Raw genomic sequence first — 24,851 nt, 5'->3', positions numbered from 1 at the left:
CGATAAAATCGTCGGCGCGAGCCGTATGCAGTATGTGCGAGTAAAAGCGGGCGAGGGTGAGCCGGCGATTGCGGCTCCATCTCGCGCACTCAAGGGAGGCAAGCAGGAAGGAAGCGCACGTCTTCCAGTCGCACGCCACGCTCCCAAGAGAGGGTAGGGAGAGGGGGTAACGTTTTATCCGCCCGGGGCGCGCACTGTAACTTGAGAACCATCTGCATCGGGGACAGTCAGCCGTGAGCCGTGTTTCCGCGACTTAGTTCGCGTTGATGCCAGATGCAGCACGAAGATCAATTAGCTCGTTGCTGCCGCCACGCTTTCTCACTCCAGCGCTTCGACAGCGAGTTTCCGCGGTCATTGAGTGAGATCCGTTTGTTTCCTTGTGTCCGCATGGCACCATGCTTACCATGCTCTTCTGTCGTCGTCGCCGTGAGGTTCCGTATAAAGTCCAAGGTCGATAAAATCGTCGGCGCGAGCCGTATGCAGTATGTGCGAGTAAAAGCGGGCGAGGGTGAGCCGGCGATTGCGGCTCCATCTCGCGCACTCAAGGGAGGCAAGCGGGAAGGAAGCGCACGCCTTCCAGTCGCACGCCACGCTCCCGAGGGAGGTTAGGGAGAGGGGGGTAACGTTCTATCCGCCCGGGGCGCGCACTGTAACTTGAGAACCATCTGCATCGGGGACAGTCAGCCGTGAGCCGTGTTTCCGCGACTTAGTTCGCGTTGATGCCATACGCAGCACGAAGATAAATTAGCTCGTTGCTGCAGCCGCGCTTTCTCACTCCAGCGCTTTGACAGCGAGTTTCCGCGGTCATTGAGTGAGATCCGTTTGTTTCCTTGTGTCCGCATGGCACCATGCTTACCATGCTCTTCTGTCGTCGTCGCCGTGAGGTTCCGTATAAAGTTCAAGGTCGATAAAATCGTCGGCGCGTGCCGTATGCTGTATGTGCGAGTAAAAGCGGGCGAGGGTGAGCCGGCGATTGCGGCTCCATCTCGCGCACTCAAGGGAGGCAAGCAGGAAGGAAGCGCACGTCTTCCAGTCACACGCCACGCTCCCAAGAGAGGGTAGGGAGAGGGGGTAACGTTCTATCCGCCGGGGCGCGCACTGTAACTTGAGAACCATCTGCATCGGGGACAGTCAGCCGTGCGCCGTGTTTCCGCGACTTAGTTCGCGTTGATGCCAGATGCTGCACGAAGATCAATTAGCTCGTTGCTGCCACCACGCTTTCTCACTCCAGCGCTTCGACAGCGAGTTTCCGCGGTCATTGAGTGAGATCCGTTTGTTTCCTTGTGCCCGCATGACACCATGCTTGTTAATTTCGATAGTGTGTCTGTGTTTAAGAGTCTATACGGCCGATAAAACTACTATCCTTGCTTCGTATCGTGGTCCATTAATTTGCTATCGCAATCGATGCTTTCGCTTGCGGGCGAAACTGCGACTTTTTGTTCAGCACAGATTAATAATGTATTTCAAAGCGTGAGGAACCGATCACCCTTAATTTAAAGCACGTGGTTCTCATCTGCGTTTTGTCTACAATTCTTTGCTATCGTGAAGTTTAAGCAATGCAGTTTTTTTTACCTTTGCACTCTCTGCAGTCAGGCGTTCTTTCTTTTTCAAGAAAAATATCGCATACGTGCATCAGTGAGTCATCCATTGTACAAGTGAAGGCACGATAACAAATACACGTTGCCCAATTTATTAATGTAGTCACGAGAATCACTTTATCGGTTGGCAGCAGTGGCAGAAACAAAAAAGACGTCGTATTCTATAGTTAGGAAAAACGGTATCGCACAAGTGTCCCAAAATGTCGATTGCCACCACTCTCCCGTACCAGCTCTACTGCCACCCATCGAAGCACTTTCTCTCTTTCTACCGAATGTACTTGCGTGTGTGGTCGACGTGACATGAGCGCTTACGGTGGATTTACGCTGACGCGTCGCACAAGTAGTTTACCGCCTTGAGGACAAGGTGGCGCTCTATCACGCGGCAAGTTATCTTGTTCTTAGCATCACTGTAGCGCCAACCGTATATCCCTGAACGGCCTTAAAAGCCACTCTCGGCGCGAACTGCATGTTTCGTGGCTTACCATATAGTTTCTTGCGCGTTTGTTTCTTCCTAGCAACCTACTGCTGGGCGCAATGTTTAAGATCACCGTGCTTCTACTGCTATGTGCAGCGGTCATCGGCGCTGAGATGCCGGACATGTTCAAAGGCTGCATACGAAATCCGGATCACCACGTGGTGCCAGGCAAGTGCACTTTGGCGCCCCGGCGCGCCCTGCGAGGCAAGACCTCGTTACGCCGCTATGCACACAGACTTCTCAAGAACCCCGTCTTCCAACCGCCCATGGGGCCCAATCTCAACACTGTCCTTCGGATCACTCGCGCAGGACTCTTGGTGAGTTTTGCACCTTAATACAAGTAGACCCTTGCAATATTTAATAATATATAGCACAAATGGTACCCAGCGGAACGTACTGGCACGGAGTAAAAGGGGCGAAGACGCACGCAGCGTGTGTGGTCGTCCCTTTCTATCCGTGTCAGTACGTTCCGCTGGAAACCATTTGTGCTGTGCGCAATCAACCAGCTCAGGCAAACACTATTCTGAAGCATTTTATTAACACCGCGCGGGGGCATCGACCCGATGGCTTGTCTGCGACCCTGTATAGAGGCGAGAGGCATTCCTGAAGCCAACAGCGCAGCACAACACATTCGAACTGGCCAATCGCCTCTCGCAACCGAGCTTACTGTCGCCTATTCCGCCACCTCTCGCCGCTAAAAGTCCGCTGACACGCCGTGCGGTTGACGCTGGAGCAATATTATTAAAAATTGCAAGGGTTCACGTACGTCTACGCATTTATGTCTAGAAAGTTCATGGGCTACGACATGAAATGACAAGAACTTTACTTGAGTCCTGAGGAACCGAGACCTAGGGGAGCCGTAGGCTCCCACAGATCAAGTCTGTGGCTCTGCCCACGATGGGACAGGGAGACGAAGTCCCGCCGCAATGTTGTGGGCCCTCTGGGCAGCCTAGAGTTAAATGTGAAGATTGCTGCTCTTGAGGGATTCCTCCTATTTCTCTGTCGTGATGAGTGGAGATGCGTTAAGGGCTGGGCACAACCAGAGCATGTGATCAAAAGAGCTGTAGTCATGACCACATTTGGGGCCCGACTGTGGGGTCAGGGTCTATTCTGTTAACGGACCGAGGAGTTTGCAGAAGTCTGAGCACGGCCGCTGGATAAAAAAAAGGGCACCTTTTTTTTTTTTTTTTTTTTTTTTTGTCCAGCGGCCGTGGTGAGTGGTACTAGCCTGAGGTTTGTTCAATTTGGGGGGGGGGGGGGGGTTGGAAATGGCGTCTTGCCCTCTAGATAAAATAAACGGGAATATCGCTTCACCGGTGCAATTTAAAGGGACACAAGCGCAGATCAATAATTCACTTCACACTAACAGAATCATCATCAGCCTATATTTATGTCCACTGCAGGACGAAGGCCTCTCCCTGCGATCTCCAATTACCCCTGCCTTGCGCTAGCGTATTCCAACTTGCACTTGCGAATTTCCTAACCTCATCATCCCACCTGACTTTCTGCCCTCCTCGACTGCGCTTCCCTTCTCTTGGTATCCATTCTGTAACTCTATTGGTCCACCGGTTATCCATCCTACGCATTACATTGCCTGCCCTGCTCCACTTTTTCCGCTTAATGTCAACTAGAATATCGGATATCCCCGTTTGTTCTCTGATCCATACCGCTCTCTTCCTGTCTCTTAACGTTAGTCCTAAGATTTTTCGTTCCATTGCTCTTTGTGCGGTCCTTAACTTGTTCTCTAGATTCTTTGTTAACCTCCAAGTTTCTGTCCCATATGTTATCACCGCTAGAATGCAATGATTGTACATTTTTCTTTTCAACGACAGTGGTAAGCTCCCAGTTAGAATTTGGTAATGCCTGCCGCATGCACTCCAACCCAATTTTATTCTTCTGTAAGTTTCCTTCTCATGCTCGGGGTCCCCTGTCAGTAACTGACCTAGATAAACGTACTCCATGACCTAGATAAACGTACTAGATAGACGTACAGACTTTAGAGGCTGACTGTCCTCGAAAGTCTAACAGAATATTATTTATTAACGCTATTTTCGATAACTAGCTGGTAATAGCTTCATTATTGGAACGGAAATGAAGGTAAAATCGATATGAAGTTTTGCACCGTATCTCCAGCATCGGTAGGTCAGCGCGACGTCATTGGATTTCAAGTATTATTATTAATTAATTTATTAACATTTGTGCGCTTCTGGCAGACTAAATGTTCCTAAAGCATGGCAAGTTCAGTATTCGGCTCTTTTAGGACACAATGCAGTTAATCTATAACTTTATAATCGATAATTTAATCGAACCTCAGCATACGCCGTCAAAACCTTCAAAGAGCGATAACGTCTATACCGGGTTGCCACCCATATGTGTAAGACGACTAATTTCGGAGTTCGGAAACCTCTTGCTTTATAATAGTAACGGTCTTGGTATTATCAAATAGCAATTTCCAAATGTGGCTCAAAGCACATTTCTCTTCTGTGTACCTTTTTGCTGGCAACGTCCTACTTGCAGCCGCTGCTCTCAAGTATTTCTTCTTAAACACGTAAGTGGCGGAAAATATTGCTTTGTTGGCCTTAGAACTCCCAGCACAAGTAATCAACAGAGAAAAGTATAGATGAATGCGCCACTGGCGGGTGCCGTCAAACACCTGTTAAGTTGCTAGTTTTGCTTTTTTGCAGAGTGCGTCGCTGACCCTTCGTTACATCCACCTTAGACCTCAATAACCACAACATTGTTCGTAATGGGCTTGTTAGAGCGGCGATGTATTATGTATAGCAAACAGCGCAAGAACGGAACCTTTGTTATTAGTTTCCACGAATTTTTCTCGTATACCTTTCCCTATTATGCAATATAACTTTCACGTATGATCACGGGAGCAGCTTCTCACCTTGCTAGCTTGAAAACGTGGCAGCATCGGCGACTTTGGTGCCCTCCATCACGTATTCATTGATTTACTTTTGGATAATAATCATTCGTCATGGGGCTATCATTCTTATCGATTGTTGCTCAGCAAGAGACGCGCGTGGCCTGTCTTGCTGTCCCCTTTCCTTGCTTTACCAGTTTTTCGACGTGCATGTGCCACAAAATTGCAACCCTGATTACATCATGCAGTGCCAATCATTCATAAATTTTCGGTGCAAGTCAGCGCCCCTGTCGTCCGTTTCTCCAGTCTTAATACGTTTCTTGATCAGTTTATTGCATTGTAGCGTCAATAATATTTCATAACGTCCAATTCAGTCGCCTTGGTAGTCCAGTGCAAATGGCGTTGTGCTGCTGAACTTTAAAGTCTCGGCTTTCGACCCACAAACTTTTTTACGGAGCCCTCAATTAAGGCCTGCCTCATAATCAGTTTGTTTTTGCACTTGAAACCCAAAATTTAAACGCCAGATTCACACAAGAGTATAATGAGTGTTTGACTGATATTGCGGTATACGCTGGTAGTTTAATTCAACGCTCGTTGTTGCGAGCCGGCCTAGTGGAAATTGATTCATCATTGACTAAAGCCAAGAATAAGCGAGTTCTGTGCTTAGTATTGTTTGCGAGAGTCATGCAGCCCGTAAAAGTTTGCCATGGAAATGGTAGGGCCGTCGCGGGCCAACGCTTTTCTATATAGTCTTCGCCTGACGTCCAGGTCTCAATGTTCTAGTAAAGCGCTATGACGGTCACGATGACGTGAGCACACTTTGATAGAAGGCACAATACCGCAAGGTTTCCTTCCTTTCATCTCTTTTTTTTACAATTTTGAAACGTCCCTATGACCAAAACAGTTCACCCTATTGCAACAGGTGGTCATTGCTTATGCGACGAATGTATGGGCAAAAAGTCAATCGGCAAAATCTAATTATCAAACCATTCACCGCTCCGCACTAGAGAGAGCACGGCAGAACACGTCTCACGGTGACTGTCAACGGTGATGCGAATAGCAATCGAGCAATGTAGCGACCGACCGTATTCCTGAAGTAATTAGGGTTAATTTAACACGTATTGTGGTAATTCTGAAACATTCGTTGCTTAGCCCATATGCCACGAATTGCAATATCTTCCCACTTTGCTACGACTCTCGCTTTCCAAGGTCGCCCGAGAACACGGGGAAATGACGACGATTGTGCTACGCCGACGCAGTGACGATGAAATGACGAAGAAAGAATGATGTTGACGTGTCAAAGGCGTTTAACGACGAAGGCATGACGGCAATGTGATGTCGACTCTTGAATTATGACGATTGGATTACGACGACGATGACGAGTACAATGAAAAGATGAAGTCACGACAGTACAATGAAAGTCACGACACATGAAGATGGTGTCGTGACGACAACGACGGTATGACGACAACCGGAATGAAGAAGCGGGAACGATGACGAAGACACGACCAAGACAGCATGACGATAAGAAAACGGACGCATGATAGTGTCTGTGTGACTACCACGCAATGAGGACGATGGTATGGGAACGGCAGCATAGTCAAGATTGAATGACGAGAGCATGATTACGATAAAATGACCAACAAGGAACTCAAGTGATGATGATGGTGAAATCAGATCGTGACGACGATGCATGACGAGAAATGTACGTCGACGAGGGCATGACGATGACTGCGTGACGACGATGGAGTAATGACGGCTGAATGACCGGAGTCGGATGGCAAAGCTAGAATGCAACGACCGCGACAGCATCACAACCTCGAACGCCTACCTAGTGGACCCAGCTATAACACAACACGAATATTTGATCGGGCTCAGTGATGAGAGCCCGGCCCCCCTTCCGCAGGCCGGCTGTAGCACCGCGACGCTGTAGCACTGCGACACCCATTCGGCAAACGCTGCAAGGTATTATATTGCCAGAAGTACCTTGTGCGAGGCATTTCTAACTACAATTTTTCTACTAATGATTTATACGTGTTCAGCGGTTGATTTTGCATGAGTAAAAAAAAGAAACCAGGTATTGTCGTACTGCTGCATGTATTTCCTTGAGGCACTGCACATGAGTCACCGCCCTTGTTCGACTAACATTCTTGGCACAGCATACTGCTTCATGAGCCACCTCCATGATAAGAAGCCACATGAAAATCTGCCTAATCTACTGCCATTCGGGGACATACCATGCAATTCGGGGACACCGTACCATGAATACAATTCGAGGTGTCGTTTCCTATGATGATTTGATGGAATACTGAAGCAGAACATCTAGAATGATCAGAATGTGATAAATGTCAAAAGAATTGAAATGAGGCGTGACGGAAAAGAGATCAATACCAAGAAACTAATGCTTACATTTGGCTCAAGTAACGTGCCCGACACTATTCAGGCAGCATATGTGAAGATACGGGTCAGAGCGCATATCCCTAATCCTCTGCGATGCTTTAGGTGCCGAGGATTTGGCCACAGTTCACAGAACTGCCAAGACCGTCAGACTTGTGCGAAATGCAGTGTTAACGAACGCCTATCTTTCGTAATTGCGAATGGTTTTTACCGCCTCAATACCGTGTAATCCGTCGTGACAGTCGTTGCAAGAATGGGCATGGAAACACCACCTGCCGCCGCTATGCAGAGAGGGGCGCTGCTGTGTTATTTCATAGCCGATCCACCTACTCGGCGGCTCTTTTAATGCCATTCACAATCTTTGCCTATTTAAGGACTGTTTTGAGGCTGTCTATCCACCTATATATCTGTCTAGCCTCTTAAGTCGACCCAGTTACCCAAGTTGTTTAATCGCTTGGGCCACTAGGTATTTGTTCATATCGTGGTAGTTGCATCGCGTTCCTTCCAGATTTGTCATCCCACTCTTGTCATGCCGTCTTCGCCATGCAATCATCGTCACGCCATTGTATTCTTATACTCGCTTCCGTCCCATTGTGCTGATGTCGTGATCGTCACGCTGCACCGTTATAGCCATCGTCATCGTTTAGCTAATCTTTCTCGTCATGTCCTCGTCGTTCCATCGATGTCAATCCTTCGTCATCCCATCATCGTCACACTGCGTCGGCGTCATCCAGTCGCGTTCATGCCACCACGTTCATGCCGCCACGCTCATGGACGGCTTTTAGAAGTGATCGTCTTAGCAAAATCACTTAATACCGGAGTGTGTCGCATATAGCCGAATCGACTAAAGGCACCAAACCATCACTACAGATGGTGAATAAACGTGACTTTAGAAATATGGTATGTCGCTGCAGTGCTCGAAAGCTGATTTCATTATGGTTTACAGTCATCGTGGAGTGAGTTCTCTTGTACTCTTGTTACGTTGTGAATGTGTCCGGCGACCTAGGTGTAGGGTCTCGCACATTGTAGCGTAACATTGGGGTCTGGGATAGTAACGTAGTCTACGCGCATAACGTGGATCTGTCTGGTCCACGCAGCGATGCGCTACGAGTCAGTGGCTGCCTTGCCATATGGGCGCAAATTAAAGCTGAAATACTTTCGATAACGGAGTAGTTCAGTGTGGTGTGCCTTTCTTGTCGTAAATGCAGCGTCATGCTCCTTTGCACACGTTTTGACACGGCAAGCATACATGTTTGACACTTCAGAGTTCTGTTCCTGGCATGTATTGTGCTGTTTTAATCCTATCAGCAGTATTTGCCTACTTCAGCCGTTTTGAGCCAATCTGTATATCTAGCTTCTTACGCAGACACAGTGACCTAAGTTGTTCAACAGCTTGGGTCACTAGAGAGAGAGAGAGGTTTATTTGAAGAAAGGCAAAGAGGTCGGCTTGAGCGTTAGTTTGCTCTGGCCTCCTACTCTACACTGGGGAAGGGGGGAGGGGATAAAAAGAGCGATGAATGATAAGATTATGAGGTGCGTATGTACATGTCCATCAGGTATGTGCTCATGGTGGTGATGCCATCGCGGTTGTTTCATCGTCATCATTCCAGCTCCCGTCGTGCCGTTATCGTGACGCCTTCTACACTGACTCAGTGGCCCAAGTTGTCTGCCGGCTAGGGCCACAAGGTGTGTGTGCTTGTGGTCGTGAGGCCGTCGTCGTCATTGCACCGTTGTCATTCCAACTTTTTCATTCGACTATCAACACGCTGTCGTCGTCACATAGTGCCATTTCTCATACCGTCATCATCGTGCTGTCGTTTTACCATCGTCACTTCAGTAACATCATCCCATTTGTCATCCTGCCATTATTCCGTCGTCTTCATACATCCTTTGTCGTTCCATCGACGTCACTCTTTCTTCGTCATTTAACAGCGCTTATGCCGCCATTGTTACGCCAACATCGTCAGACTAGTAGCTATCATTCATTCCTTGTGAGAACGTCATCGACAGGGCGTTGTGGTGTGCCATCGGCGTCACTCTAGCTTCGTCATGCGACTCAGGTCATATCGCCGTCTTTACACCATCGTCGTGATAAAGCTTTATCATACAGTCGTCTTCACACCATCGCCGCCATACCATTGTCATCATGCTGTTATCGTCACTATCGTTTTATTATCGTCATCATTTTAGTAACGTCTTTGCGTTGCCATCATGGCATCATCGTGATACCACCTTGGCTGATCTGTAGACGTCATTCCTTCGTCATTTTATGGTAATCATGCTGTCGACATTCAATAGTGATTATTCTGCCGTGGTCGCGTCATCGTCATCAGAAAGTCGCTATACCGCATCCGTTTTTATACCTCCTCCGTCATACAATCGTCGTCTTCCCATTGTCATGTCGTCACTCTGTCGTCGTTATGCGATCATCATTTAGAAATCGCCATCTCATTGTCGTCATGTCACATTTATCGTTCCAGTGACGTCGTTCCTTCTTTGTCAACCCATTGTCGTCACTGCACCATCGGCGTCATCCAGTCGTCGTCATGCTGCCACGCTCACTGGTGTCCTTGGAAAGTGCATAGCAAGTTTAACGACACCGCAGTATGTTGCATACAGATGAAGCAGCGAAGGCATTCGGCTTAACCACTATAAATGTTAACAAATCATTTCTGAAATACGGTGTGTCCGACATTGTTCGAATTCTAATCACATTACTGTCGACAGTCGCCATGAGATGAGCTCTGCCCTATTTTTTTTTCAGGTTACCGACCCGCCACGTGGGTCCGTCGTCCGAGTGGAGTTCGCCACCGTGCTAAGCAACTGCAAGCGCTCGGTGTCCTACTCGGGTAAAAAGTGCCGACCAGTTGGGGATAAGGTAAGAACACCCCACCCCGGTAGTGAGTGAGTGAAACAACATTATTCGGTTCACAATAGACGCGAGTAAACTCAAAGTCACCAGGTATAAGACAAACCAGCTCTAACCCTCAAACTTTAAGAAATATGGCAGAAACTGCCCAATGGAGAATTGTCATATAGTGGGTAGCATTCATTGTAATCGCTACTTTTTAAGCATCTACTGTTCCCTTTACACCAAGACTGACATATTTTAAGAGCTAAGCAACTGCAATGAACACCACGCACAATACGGCGATCTCTCCAGTAAACTCATTTTAACGCGACAGCGTTTAGGGCGCCGTGTCTGGCGTGTGATCGCGGATGGCGGAGAAAATCATCCAACCACATCGACCGCGCAGGCCCTCCACGTGGTGCAAGGTTTTGGTGAACAAAAATTGAATTTCTCGCAGTGAAATCCGTCAGAAAAATGGTAAAGTACGACTTTACCAGTCGGCGTCGGATGCGCCGTCGGATTCTTTACCAAGCGGCGTCGGATTGTAATTGTATGTACGTGAAAAACGTCTTTCCAGCAATGCATTTCAGTTTAAAAGTGAAGCCGACATTAAGGGGATCGGTGTAAGCTTGGTCTTTGTAAGTTGGCTTTCTCACGTTTAGTGTTGCCGTGAATGAAGCCTACTTGTATGCGAACGATGCGATGCGAACGGGTCCCGATAACGCTATCGCGTTCTACTCTTAAAGGCGAAGCTTAAGCGTCCTCCAAGTTATTACTACCGATGTTGTGTTTGGTAAATAAAAGAAATGTAGCTGTAGTGATTTTTTTTCGCGTAATTTACGCGCTGACACGCTCGTCTTCGCTCCAACGCACCCTCTTCAGAAGCATCTCCCCATTGTTATAGACACAATTTTCTGGTTGCTAGTGCTTTCCACGCATTCTTTGACTGCGCAAGCTCTCGCCTGCGTTCTAACTGTGCCTCGGTAAGACCAAATTGAAACACGCCAAGCGCCTCGACGCGCTTGCTTGACCACGAGTAATTCATGTGTGTTCTATGCCGCTTGACGATGCTTCTTTACTAGACGTCGTGCGTTCAAATCTCCGACAATTTTAATGGTGTTGATTTAATTATTTATGCAATAGACCTTCGTTTAAAATTACAAGGTCACAAAGTCATGAAGCCGTTTCATGCCATAAAAACGAAGTTTAGGCTAACATATATAGACTAACCATAACTCCCATGCCGAATGACAAAATATCGCGTCGGAAGTTAGTGGGCCCACAAGTAGGTGGCAGGAAGGGTACAGAGGTTTGTGTATATTCACAAAAATTCACCAATGCCAGCCTAGGTGGCGGTACCGGCTTTTTGGTATTCTCTTGTTTGCTCTTTACTTGTCGTAGAGTAGTTGGCTCTTTGTTAAAAAGCATTCGCTCCATTATTTATATACATGTTATTTCATTGCTGTCCCTTCCCCCCCTCCCCCCCGGCGGCCCTTTATATATGCTTTGTAAAGGCATTACAGCTTAAGGACGCCCTGTAAAGGGGTGCCCTTTGAGAATACCCAACAGAAACCACTTTAACTATCACAAGATGCATGCTAGCGCTTAAAAGACGCAATGACGCAACTGGTGACAACGCCCACTTGAAGCTTTCGTACCACGTTGCCATGGGGTCATAGATTTTGGCCGCGTCCTCAACGACTTAATTTTCAACTTGTACCACACGATGCAACTTCAAGGGAACCATAGATGCAACCACAAGTTTCTTGAACATTTACTGTACCACACCGGGGAAAATAGATTAAACTGCTTTGAAATGCATGACGTGTGAGAACTGGGACGGTGTAAGAACTCGGCGCTAAATTAAAATTTAACTTTCATTTTCTCCTCTAATAATCAATTTATTGCCAGAAATTACGAGGTAATTTGAACGTACTTTATCAGGGTAAACATATTTATTGTTTCTCTTAAGTGTCCCATTTATTGATCCATCCGGAACAATTCGCTGGACTCCTCCACACTGACTCCATATATTACTGCACTGCAATTGAATATCCCTTGCTGTGTTGTAAATGAGGATGCAGATCGCCCGCCTCACAGAGATCACTCTTTGCCTAAAACGTGGGCGTTCGCCACATTAGTCGTTTTTCAGATGGCACCGACTTGGGCGTGGCCAGGCCACCAGCCAAAATAAGCGTTTCTGCCAATCGCTGCTCAACCACCTCATCATATGGTACAAACACACACCTCTCAAATGCACCACCTAAAACACCATATGACTTTATCGGATGTTACATATCCAAATTCATGTGGGGGAGTATTAGGCATGCGGGAGTAAATTTGGCTTCCATGCATGACTGCATGCATGTCATGGAACCATTTCATGTATGTCGGTTACCTGAGATTACCATTATCCTCTGCCCTACTGCCTCCATTGCTTCTTTTCAGTAATCTCGATCAGTGTTGCTTTAATTTCAAGACAATAGCATGCTTGTGACTTTACCTTGACTCTTTAACACAAGCTCATTTCTTGCTACATCAACGAAAGCTTCGGAATTTCTTTTCTTATCCTGAATGTAAAGGCATTGTGGAAGTCGAAGAAAGAAAGAATGGTCATCACAAGGAGAATTATACTGCGCATTGTTTTTTTCTTTCAGGTAATATAAATGCTGTTTGTGGAGTTTTGAGGGGAGCTCAGAAAGTCGTTACATCGAGATGGCTACCTGTGTTCGGCACCTAATATCTCCGTAGTTCAATTATAATGTGTGTTGTTTTTTTTTACTCTAGAAGGATCTCGTTGTAGATCTCATCATACTTTGAAGTAACATTGCGCTTTATTACAGAAACAAGCTGATGGCTTGAAAGAGTTGATACGTGCGAACTCCCAATGATGGCTCTCATATTGCCGAAAATGCAAACTGGTCTTTGTGCATCAATGCAGAGATACCGCAAGTGCACCTTTGTAGGCATAATGTAAAGAACATGAAGCGTCCATTGTGAACAAAAAGCGCTTGCTCAAATTGCCCTTTCACACTCGCCAATAAGTGCCTTACATTTACATTCTCCTCATTTCAGGCAAATGGGCTGTGTCAGGCGAAGTTCCTCCTGCAATACGGCCTGCGCCTGCTCCAGCGTGCCTGGTGCACGCCATTGTAGTAGGTGCGTAAGGATTTCATCAGCACTATGTACACGAATGCTTAGTTCTTCGAACAATTTTACGTTCCAATTGACTTGGCCATATTGATATGTAGGCAATTGTCTTTGTATCACCCTTCCATACCATGTACAACGCACAGAGTTCTCATACGGAGCAGCTGTGTGTAAAATTTTCAGTGATAGATATAATATAATATATTATATTATATAAAAATGGGCCATGATTTCAAGCCCATTTTTTTCGATGACGCACTCGGCAGAAAAAAACGTGATTTGGTTTACCATCCGGCTTCAAGATCCATTAGTGGGGGGTCTCTGCTGAAGATTGGCTTGATATCCTTGAACTGCTCACAAATACGTTTATTACATTTTCATTTCGTTTTTCATTTCAGGCTAACCTGCTGCCAAGCAAGATTCCGCTTTTGTGGCCCCCTGAAGCACGAACGCGCCAGGCGCGAGCTGCAGACTTAGGAATGAATAAAGTGTCATGAACGCTTATTTGGCAGCATTGTTTTTGTTGCCTGAAACAACGCTAGTGGTGAACCACGGCATCGGTGTCACCGCATGCCTTCCGTTTTGAGTGCGACAGCTTTAAGCTGGCGTTTACTCGGAACAATACCCTCAGCAACGTGCAAATAGCAAATGCATCAAATTGTAGTCATTTTGACGGGATGTGTGGTGACTAACGTGTTCTCACTGAAAATTGTGATTTCCTATTAGCTCAGGCAGCGCCAAACACCTCCTTTGCTCTGTTGAAATAGATAACCTGTCGGTCCTGGAATTCCGTCGTGACGTCATTGTTTCAGGTCACGCACGGTTTATTTCGTCTGGGGAATGTCGAAGCACTGTGATGCCTTCGGAAATCTAGCTGAATGGTATGTCTAATCAAAGATTAAAATGTAAACAGGACTAGTGTGCTCTGAGGACCTGAAACACGTCACTTTGAAACTAGGTCACTGTTTCCGCATTATAGCATGACATAATATCACTGCACGTAATCACGTGGTAGTCTTTCAAATTTCTCACACTCTTTGCAGCCCAGAAAAATTAAAGCCACAGCAGCTATCATCATGGAAAAAAATATTCTGATATTACTTAATAGGCTCTACAACTTTTACATGAATATACCGCGTTTGAGACAACGCTTTGAATCGTTGTTAAATAATTATTAATAATTACCTAAGCTCATTGTAAAAAATACTTTCAGTTGCTCAAGGGGACACTGAACAATGCTAAGTTGGTTTCATTCTCGTAACTCAAGCGTAAATTCCTAATAGTTTCGCCCGAGTTAGCGGAAACACCTTGTACACGAAGCCGTAATGATGCGTTATTAATGCAAAAAGCCACATATGAAGACCAGATGTGCGTGTTAAGACTGCGCGCGCCTAAAGCAGAATCGGAAGTGGGGCATTACTGAACAAAAAATCTGGGCCGATCTCGGAGATAGTGCCGCGTTAAAGTGTGGTTTGACCCTGAAGGTAACGAAGCCTAAGAAGAAAAAACACATGGTGCACCAATGCTCCCAAGAATACCTTCTTTCTTCAACGTCAACCTCTGTTGAATCACCTTTTTTTTCTATGCGGCAAGTTTTCTTATTCAGCGCCCCCACAAAAAGAACCAAGTAGAACGTACTGTCATACGCTCAACTTCATTAGGTGTTTCTGAGCAGGCTCTATAACATTTCAGCCATGATTTGGGTGCTCAAACAAGTATTTAACATTTTGCATGACAAACCTAACTATCGAGTCTACTTGTCTAAGGCCTGCACTTTTTTACAGGGTTCTGTTCTTACTCGCTGAAGCATCGAACTGCGCCAATACTGCTATGCAAAAGTAGGGCAACAAGCGGTGGTTCACTATAACCACATATACAGTCACTGACCGAATTTCCGGACAAGGAAGATACCACAAGAGTTGCCGAATAATTGAGCAGTCCTAAAAAACGAATTGTTACAGTAAAATGTATTGTGTTTATGTACCAGCACAGCGGATAATTCGTCTACAGACTTTGCTCACTGTTGTGCTCCATTAAAATAAAACCAACTCAATTTTAGGCGAAAGCCTTAAATCTGTTTCAAGGTCACTGTGAGGTGGATAAAAAAATCTGGTTTCGGCATCCTGCACCGGCGTTAGCATCCTGTGAGCGAAACAAAAAAACAAATTATGGGGTTTTACGTGCCAAAACCACGACTTGATTATGAAGCACGCCGTAGTGGGGGCGCCGGAATAACTTGTATCACCTGGTGTTCTTTAACGTGCACCTAAATCTGTGTAGACGGGTGTTCTCGCATTTCGCCTCAATCGAAATGCGGCCGCCGTGGCCGGGATACGATTCGCGACCTCGTGCTTAACAAACTACGGATGAGGGGTGGGTGGAGAGGGGCCGTGGTTGAACGCGGTTAAACCAAGTTTGTCGAAAGATAGCTCGGTTTTGCTTGCTTCCGAAAAGGGCAGAGCCATTGGTTTGCAGAGGTTTAACTTTTGTAGCAGCAACTACCCCATCTACAATTGCACAAGACAACACAAAGACGCTGCTCGGCGTTGTCGGCGCTCTCGGCGCGAATGCGCAGTGAAGGATGGGTGGATGGATGCTAGGAGTGTTCCCTTTGGAACGGGGCGGTGGGTTGCGCTATCAAGCTCGTTGTTATATTGCCTAATGTCCTACCTGTCATCAAAAACGAATAATTTCCATCCCCAAACTTTCTGAACCGCTATTGGGAACTTTGTTTTTGTACGTTGTTTGTCGTTTCTCTACTTATTTTCCACTAATCCCCCAGTCGCCTCTTACCAATCTCTATTGTGGACATGTTTACTTTCTCCCTGCTCTCGCTGAACCAAAGGGCTTCAAGGAGGCCAGAGGTACCTAAATCAACCGCTGTGCAGATATCTTCACATTCTAATAGAACATGATCCATCGTTTCGCTAGCTTTACCGCAGCAAGCACATGCTTCTTTTTTATTGTACCTCACTTTATAAGTGCGCCTTCTGAGGCATCCTGATCTCACTTCGAAACGATATCAGCGAGATCCAGAAACTTACTTGGGTGCAACCAGCGCCTCTGGCGGTGGGGGCACGAAAGACCAACCTTGAGCCGCTGCTCGTTTTCACTCCACAACGCATTAGGCAGGATAAGTTCCAGTTTGACCTTGGCTGAGCGTGAACGTCAGATTTACGGAACCAGGCGTTTTCTGGGTTTGTACTTGGAGTACTAGAGCTATCACCCTAAACGTGAGAGAACTCGCCTCGCGCTTGACTCGCGCTCGTGCCACTGCTCCCACGTTCGTCGTCTTCGTCCACAGCTGAATAGCGAACTAGAATTCTTCACTCTATACCGTTGGCTCCCTCTACACCTAGACGAACAGTCGAGTGTAGGATCGCTAGCTCCGACACCGTTCATCAGGCCAGCGTTCCCATAGTGCATCTTGCGCTTAACGCCGGACGTTGAGGGAAAGGGGAAAAGCGGCGCTGGAGAGGAGGAGGGAAATGTTAGCGGCGCTGCCCGTAAAACGTTCTGGAAACAGCGGCAGCTAGCGGCAGCACACTCGCAGCGCGTTCGTGCGCCTTATAAAAGTCGTCGCGTGGGCTCAGAGCTTCATTCCACATCGCTATAGGCTTTCCAACATCCAACCAGGCTTTCACCTTCACATTCATTGAAAGTTCTAAGCATGTCCCATAATTTTTCAGTGAATTGCTTTAATTATAGTCCCCTGGACATTGCGATTTGTCGCTAAAGTAAGTTACGCTTCAGGTATTTCACCCCAACATGCGAAGTTGCGTTATATGCTCCATGCGCTTCATTTATTTTTCTAACTACAGAAAAAAAAGAACGCATGGTATATCCGCTCCATAAACGCTAAGCTGGCTTTTCTGCAACTGAAATATAAGACCGAAAGTGACGTTTGCTTCCCCACAGCGCCGGCTAGGGGCGCTCAAAACATGTGGCCGTCGACAAGAAGGCAGGCACGACAGGTTTCCAGGCGTCAGAGCGTCCGTGCGACACTCGGCCACGCTGGGTTCATAAACCCTCCACGGACTGTGGCAACATGCTAATGCGTTCATCCTTTGGATGGAGGACCCCCTATACTCTACCACTAGATCCCTTATTATACGGACGGTTGTGCTATCAGCGCGTTTTCTGGATCGCCTCTACTGTCGGCGCTGAAAATGCCGCGCAGGTGCACAGTGCATACAAAGGCAAAACTATATTCATCGTGAGCACCGTGTAATCCTAGGTCTCGTGTGTCGCAGGCACTGCGTCTCGTGTACTGTAGCATTGAACAGCAGAAACGAAAAAAAAATCAGAGTGTATACTGCAGTACCAGATATTTGCAGCTTTTACCATATGCAACCCTTACACGACCCTTCGAGTGCACCATATGTTCGCAAACAAGTCATACTTATTCTGTTTTATGGATGGCCAAGACAGCGAATGCTTTCGTGTTCACCCATCGCTGAGTCGGATGTGCGTCGTGGCTCGCCTTGAAATTGCCTCACTCTAAGACATATTCAGCTTAGAATGTGCTGCGCGAAACCCTGTTTGGAAATTTACTAGCTCTATAGCTAGGGCTCCGTGTTTGCGGAGTTTATTTTCCTTGAAATTCGGAGGGTGTCTTTCGGAGTTTATTTTCCGGCGGAAATTCGGAGTTTGTCGGAGCTGATTTCTCGTAAATCCCCAATTCTCCGAAATTCGGAGTTAAATTTTGCATTATTCTCAATACTCCAAAATCTTAGGTGAAATGATATCTGAACACGAAAACATCAGAACACACGAAGCGTATTTTTGTTGTCTGGAAGGTTTGAACGCACAAACACATATACACACAAGCCCAAATACTTGAAAACAAAACACCTACATTTGTGCTATTACTATGTTAAAGCTTGTTGTAATAGACGCAATCATGCTTTACGAGGTTGCTGTCACTGATGGAAGCACGCTCCTTTCTATTGATGATTCTCAGCTTTGAAAATTCCCTTTCAACGTTTGCGCGAGAAGACTCAGCGCACAGCGAGAAAGCACTGGCCACTGGACAGTGTGAAGTCTGCAAAGCGACAGGGGTTCAACAGTGTTACTGATTAATTAGTTCTGATAGTTCGCAAAATCACTCGTGAGTTGGCTCATGTCGACAGTTTCAAGAAACCCTAACTTAAAAATCCGCGCATAGGTTTCGAACGCGCGGGGTAACTCATGCTTCACACTTAGATTCACAATTTGAGCATTATACCAAAACGATTCACTGGTGTACTGGAATGCATCAAAAAGGTTTCTCTAAACTGTCTGTCTCCACTTTTCAGCAACAGCACCGTAGTATCCATGAAGGTCTGCGACAGTCGTTGAGCGGTCATACGCCTCTGGCTCCGTAGGCGACAAGCCCTTTGTTAAATCTGTGATGGGTGTGGTCTACTAGATACTGTTTATGTGAGGTAAAGTTTATATCGGCCAAACCAGCCGATGTATCAATGACTGCTTAGAACATGCCCTTTCGATATAGAACGGAACAGGGTCATATCGGCGGTTAAAATCGGAGTTTATCGGATAAATCCGAATTGTGAGAAATTTTACCGGCGAGTGTTTATCGGATTTTTTCGGATTTATCCGAAAACACGGAGCCCTATTTATAGCGCACACACGAACATGTGGGTTCGCGATAGTTGATGGCTGATTGCCAGTAGTCTCAAACTGCGCTTCCCGCACATGGCCCTCAGACCAGCTTGTGCGCGTGATCTCATGCTTTCTTACAGGCTGGGTGATGATGATAATACCATTGTCGGCTGAACAATCAGGGCCATCTAGCGAAATGCGAAAAATGGCTAGCACGAGGGTATGCGCGTGACGCTCAGCGAAACATTTTTTTCTAAATTTTCGAACTCCAAAGTGTGGTGGACAGTACGGGCCGTTGACGAATGTGGGACTTACACGAGTAAACACGGTATTCAGCTATCTAATCGCATTTGAAACAATGAAGCTGTTAGCCTCTAGGTGGTCGGGATTTTTCGCGTCCGCGTGTGCGACTTTTGCTCACATAAAATGTGGGCCAATCCCAAGGACAGTGCAAAGAAGGAAGTGCACAGTGTACTGCGCCAAGAGGCATCGCATGGCATCATCAGTTGATAATGACGTCATCGCGTGACGTCACGTTCGACGGGACTGTGGCGTTATCATGTAACGTAACGTTTGACGTGCTGTCATCACGCGATCTTTGGTTTGATGACGTCAACACGCGACGTTTGAGGGGATGAAATAATCACGTTTTGTCACCATGTCAAACGTGACGTCCCCACTTTGTCCCGTGGGTTTTGGTAACATCAGATGCCAACGCCTAAAGAACTATGCGTTTTTACGTGCGAAAATCAAGATTTGATTATGAGGCACGCCGTAGTGGGGGACTCCGGAATAATTTGGACCACCTGGGGCTCTTTAACGTGCACCTAAATCTAAGTACACGGGTGTTTTCGCACATCGCCCCCCTCGAAATGCGGCCGCCGTGGCCGGGATTTGATCCAGCGACCTCGTGCTTAGCAGCCCAACACCATACCCTCTCAGCAACCACGGCGGGTACATGTTAACGCCAGATCTTTCGCTTCATAGGACATATAATGATTTCGCATGTATAAAAAATACCCCCCTCAGCAATTGTAGGGGCGGTGTGCTAGAGCTTTGCCAGACATCCAATTTCGCAAGGCCGGAACGGCGAGCCCCCCCTACTTTTTTTTTAAGGGTGTACCTCTCTTTATTTATACTTTCGCTCAGGTTACGTAAATACCCAGTATGTGCGATAGACACTACTGAGATATTTCATATTTACCAAAACAATAAAAGTAGTGAACATTTTGATAATTTTGTGGCTTTAAGCATTATTAGCCACAACGACCAGACATCAGAAAAATAAACACTGTTCATTTAACTATTAGTCACCTGCAATAGTGACTGTACCTAATTTTTGTGTAACTTTCTGAACGTTAGGTACACCAACTTATAAATGTGTCTTGTATATTTCTTGTCTTTCATTCACCGCATCTAAATTTTTTTTAACTCACCATTACTCAATCTTTTTTTTATCCAATCAGCAACAGTCTGTTTACTTTCAACTCCCGGCTTTTCATATTCAGTATTGTGTGCACTAGATGGCCATTGATTTATTAAACAAAACGTTTATCTATAGGATGGCTCTCTGGCCTAATACCAGTAATGGGGAAAGGGAAAAGTGTGCCGGGAGTGAAAAGCCCTATGCTAGGAACAGGGTCTACAACCGGCTACAAAAGCCAGGAGGGACTTCATGGCTACGCGGTGATCCTCTAAACTGCCCACTGGTTGGATATACTCCTCACAGAGCTCGGTATGTCATCCTGTCGAATTTGTTTTTGCCGCGCCGCTTCGTGTGCCGGACATTTCCACATCAAGCGTTTGGCAGTGAATCGTACTGGTTGTTTCCATTCGGGGCAGGTGCGGGGCCATCAGACATCCCGATCCCATCAGATAAAAAGGCCGTGCGACGTTTTCTGGGACTATGTGCATATTACAGGCGATTTATTGCGAATTTCTCGCGCATCGCGTGGCCGTTAACACAGCTCACCGAAGATATCTCTTTCAATTGGGGCGAACACCAGCAGCGGGCATTTCACGAGCTCCGGCTACGCTTGCACACTTCGATGAAGACGCCCCGACGATATTGCATACAGACGCTAGTAATGTCGGTCTAGGGCGCTGCTCGTACAACGGCAGGACGACAGCGAAAAGGGGATCGCTTACGCCACTACGACACTGTCCCGAGCGGAGGCTAACTATACTCCACCACTGAAAAAGAATGCCTCGCAATGGTATGGGCAGTCCTGAAATTTCGTCCGTATTTGTACGGTCCGTCTTTAACCGTTATTAGCGATCGCCATTCGCTCTGCTGGCTCATTCATTTGAAAAATCCTTCCGGCCGGCTCGCACGTTGGAGTCTTCGACTCCAAGAGTTCGACTTTGCTGTCGCATACAAGTCAGGAAAACGGCACGCAGACGCCGACTGCCTTTCTCGGTCTCCTGTTGAGACAGCACAAGACAATGACGACACGGTCTTTCTGGGACTCGTGGACACTGCCGATCTTTCACGCCAGCAACGGGATGACATTTAATTGCTGCCGCTGATTGATTACCTAGAAGGACGAACCAGCAGCCTGCCGAGGCTATTTGCAAGAGGGCTAGCGTCATACTGCTTGCGCCGCAACGTAGTCTACAAGAAGAACTTCTCACCTAGCGGCAGCAACTACTTACTTATCACACCGTATTGGTGAAGCAGCGCACTGACAAGCACAAAGTGTGTCTCTCCACTTTGTCCTTGTCAGTGCGCTGCTTCACCAATACGGTATGATGATTAATCACCAACTCGCCCAACTGTCCACATTACTGAACTACTTACTCCTTCTTCCCTCATCGCTTCGACGTGAAATCTTACATGTCTGCCTCAACAATCCGACCGCTGGGCACTTGGGCTACACTCGCACATTGGCACGTCGGCAGAATTACTACTGGCCGAGATTTGCTGCGGTCGTTAAACATTATGTTCAGACATGTCTGGATTGCCAGCGCCGCAAACCGTCTTCCGTCAAGCCAGCCGGCCTTCTGCCCCCTGTTCAAGTACCTGCCACACCATTTGCACAAGTAGGCATGAATTTTCTGGGCCCCTTCCCAACGTCTACTACCGGCAACAGGTGGATAATCGTCGCCACGGATAATCTCACTAGATATGCCGAGACAGGTGCTCTGCGACGGGGAACAGCAGGTGAAGCGGCGCAATTTTTTCTTCAATCCATCGTTTTAAGATATGGCGCTCCCGCAGTAGTCATCACGGACAGAGGTACTGCGTTCATGGCCAAGTTTTTGGACATCGTTCTTCGTTTATGTGGTACCGCCCACCGGAAGACCACGGCCCTCAAACACCCTCAAACAAAGGGGCTGACAGAACGACTCGACAGGACACTGGCTGACATGATCAGCATGTACGTCGATGTAGAGCACAAGAACTGGGACGAGGTTTTACCCTATGTCACCTTCGCGTACAATATGGCTCGTCAAGAGACCACTCGCAAGACACCCTTCATCCTCGTGTACGGCCGTGAGGTTACGACAACATTAGACGCAATGCTCCCTCATGAATTTGATGACAACGAGACGGGTGCTGACGAGATTACACAGGGAGCAGAAGCAGCTAGGCAGCTTGCGCGGTGGCGAATCCACGAACAACAGGACTGTGACGCCAGACGCTACAATCTTCGGCACAGACCCGTAACATACAACATCGGCGACAAAGTGTGGGTCTCGACACCTATCCTTCGGCGTGGGCTCTCTGAAAAGCTCCTGCGCAGATACTTCGGGCCCTACATAGTTCTTCAACGCATCAGTGATGTCACCTACGAAGTCGTTCTGGATGGCTCTCACTCTTCAAAGCGCCGACGGCATTTACCCAAGGTCGTTCACGTGCTTCGTATGAAGCCGTACTATGAAGGCTGAGAAGACTGCACAGTTTTTTTTTTCTTTATCGCAGTTTGCCAAGACTATCGCAGTTTGCCAAGACTTTGTCATCGGGACAATGATTTTTTTTTCTACGGGGGGAGCCAATGGAACAACTATATTGCCGCGGGTATGTGCCAGTGCGGAACGAGGTTGAAGTAGCGCGGGCTTTCAGGTTAAGCGGGGAGACGAAGAAGACGTTGTTGGTTTTGTTGACGACTGATAAGGTGTCCTTGTTGGTGCTGCTGCGCGTCCTCGTCGATCCCACGTCGTTACAATATATATATATATATATATATATATATATATATATATATATATATATATATGCACCATCAAACTCGCCGTAAAAATGCACTGTTGTTCTAGTTCCAGTTCATGGCGGCAGTTACTAGCCACCGAGATAACCACATCACGAGCGTCACCATGAACACGGCATATGCCGAAGCGGCAGAGGAAGCAGCCATCGCACTGGCCCTCACACAAACCAAGGCTACATACGTGAACTGCGATTCGCCAACGGCAATTCGCAATTTTGCAAATGGGCGCATATCGCAAGAGGCGTATCACATACTCAAGCGACATCCCATAAACCAGGGAGAGGCCGACGTCGATAACCGAAGGCACTTGCTATGGATCCCGGCACACACTGGACTGAGAACCCCCAACGAAGCGGTTCACCGCGTTGCTCGAGGCCTCACTCACCGAGCATCATCGGAGGAAGAGCCCCCGCGGGGTACTGCAAACGTCTGGGCGTGGGAGGATCGTTTGATCCAGGTTCCACGACATCACGACACACTACCAGTTACAGAGACGCGTATAGCCATTCCCTCACGCTAGGTTAGACATGGCGCAAGCAGTACGCCACAGGCAATTACAAACTGATTCTTACATAAACCCAAGACTCATGCACGCCATGTATTCAGACATGTACACTACAAACAGATGCACATCCTGTGGCGAGGTTGCCACACTTAATCATATGTTATGGGAATGTCAGGACATAACAAACAATTCGGGCAGTGCCGACACCTCCGTCTCTTCCACCGCCAGCCTCCGCTCGCGTTGGAAGACCGCACTGCTCAGCTCGAACCTGACACTACAGCTCTGGGCCGTCCAGTGAGCCGTGGAAGCCGCTTCGAGACAAGGTCTCGGAACCACGTCCGCGGCGGGTGCCCAGACCCACTTAAAATACGCCGGACTCAAATCTTATCGATTTGATAATAAAGTTTACGTTCTTCTTCTTCCAGTTACTTTTTTACCAAAATGCTGTTTTATACATTGAAGCACAAAAGTAACTGGAACGCCCATGTATTTCGTCCCGCAATTTGGGAAATAATATCTCTGAACTGGTGTCATCCTGGAAATTCATTTAAAGTGGATGTGTCTTGCAAACTCAAACTGCTACAATCCTGTAAATTGTAATATATGTCGTAAACTAAATAACTTAGAAGTCCATTAGTCAATTTTTGTTAAGTAGTTGAATATGTTTTCGATTTCTCGTGCTACTAATGTCTGCCTCTTCGAATAATCCAGCTCAAAAATAAGAATTATGCTACCTGCCACAGGCGATTTTTTTTTAATTTCGTACAGCTTAATTTTTTATGTATCTATACTACCATACTACATATAAATAATTATATGTAATATATCTTCTTGCATGATACATTATCATTGTATCAAGCAAGAATTCTCTACTTTGCGCAGTAGTGAAGGAAATTTTAACACCTCGCATTCTTTTCAATTCTTCGTCATACATACATTTTTGCAGCTGCAATTATCTTAACTTTTTCCATGTTTGGAAAGTTCTATAAAGTTATCTACGGTGAACGATTTCTTGCGCGACCAATGCTGCACACGTGCAATCCTATCGGATGCACCGTAATGTAGCACAAAAATGTGAATCAAAGCTAAGAAAAATGGCATCCGACAAATTTCCTGACACATTGACCCCTGCCCAAACATGCGCAGATTGCAAGGCCAATTATGCCAGAATATTGTCTCTTTGTATCAACT

General features: G+C 46.8%; 1 protein-coding gene across 1 annotated transcript; it reads left to right on the top strand.

Moving 5' to 3' along the window:
- Positions 1-2,049: 2,049 nt before the first annotated feature.
- LOC125946812 (uncharacterized) lies at positions 2,050-13,799 on the top strand. Its single transcript, XM_049670895.1, has 4 exons — positions 2,050-2,390; positions 10,104-10,217; positions 13,266-13,349; positions 13,739-13,799. The coding sequence occupies exons 1-3, from the start codon at positions 2,133-2,135 to the stop codon at positions 13,344-13,346; spliced, it is 453 nt and encodes a 150-aa protein (XP_049526852.1). The 5' UTR covers positions 2,050-2,132; the 3' UTR covers positions 13,347-13,349; positions 13,739-13,799.
- Positions 13,800-24,851: the final 11,052 nt, after the last annotated feature.

This window comes from Dermacentor silvarum, chromosome 7 (assembly GCF_013339745.2).
Source record: "Dermacentor silvarum isolate Dsil-2018 chromosome 7, BIME_Dsil_1.4, whole genome shotgun sequence".
NCBI classification, from domain to species: Eukaryota; Metazoa; Arthropoda; class Arachnida; order Ixodida; family Ixodidae; genus Dermacentor; species Dermacentor silvarum.
The sequence above is the reverse complement of the archived record's forward strand: the minus strand, read 5'-3'. Positions and strand labels throughout refer to the sequence as shown.

Bases quoted from the DNA above. Each gene is read 5' to 3' on its own strand.
- LOC125946812 (XM_049670895.1), top strand. From the start codon at position 2,133: ATGTTTAAGATCACCGTGCTTCTACTGCTATGTGCAGCGGTCATCGGC. The intron at 2,391-10,103 runs GTGAGTTTTGCA...TTTTTTTTTCAG, and splicing joins TCACTCGCGCAGGACTCTTG to GTTACCGACCCGCCACGTGG. The intron at 10,218-13,265 runs GTAAGAACACCC...TCCTCATTTCAG, and splicing joins GCCGACCAGTTGGGGATAAG to GCAAATGGGCTGTGTCAGGC.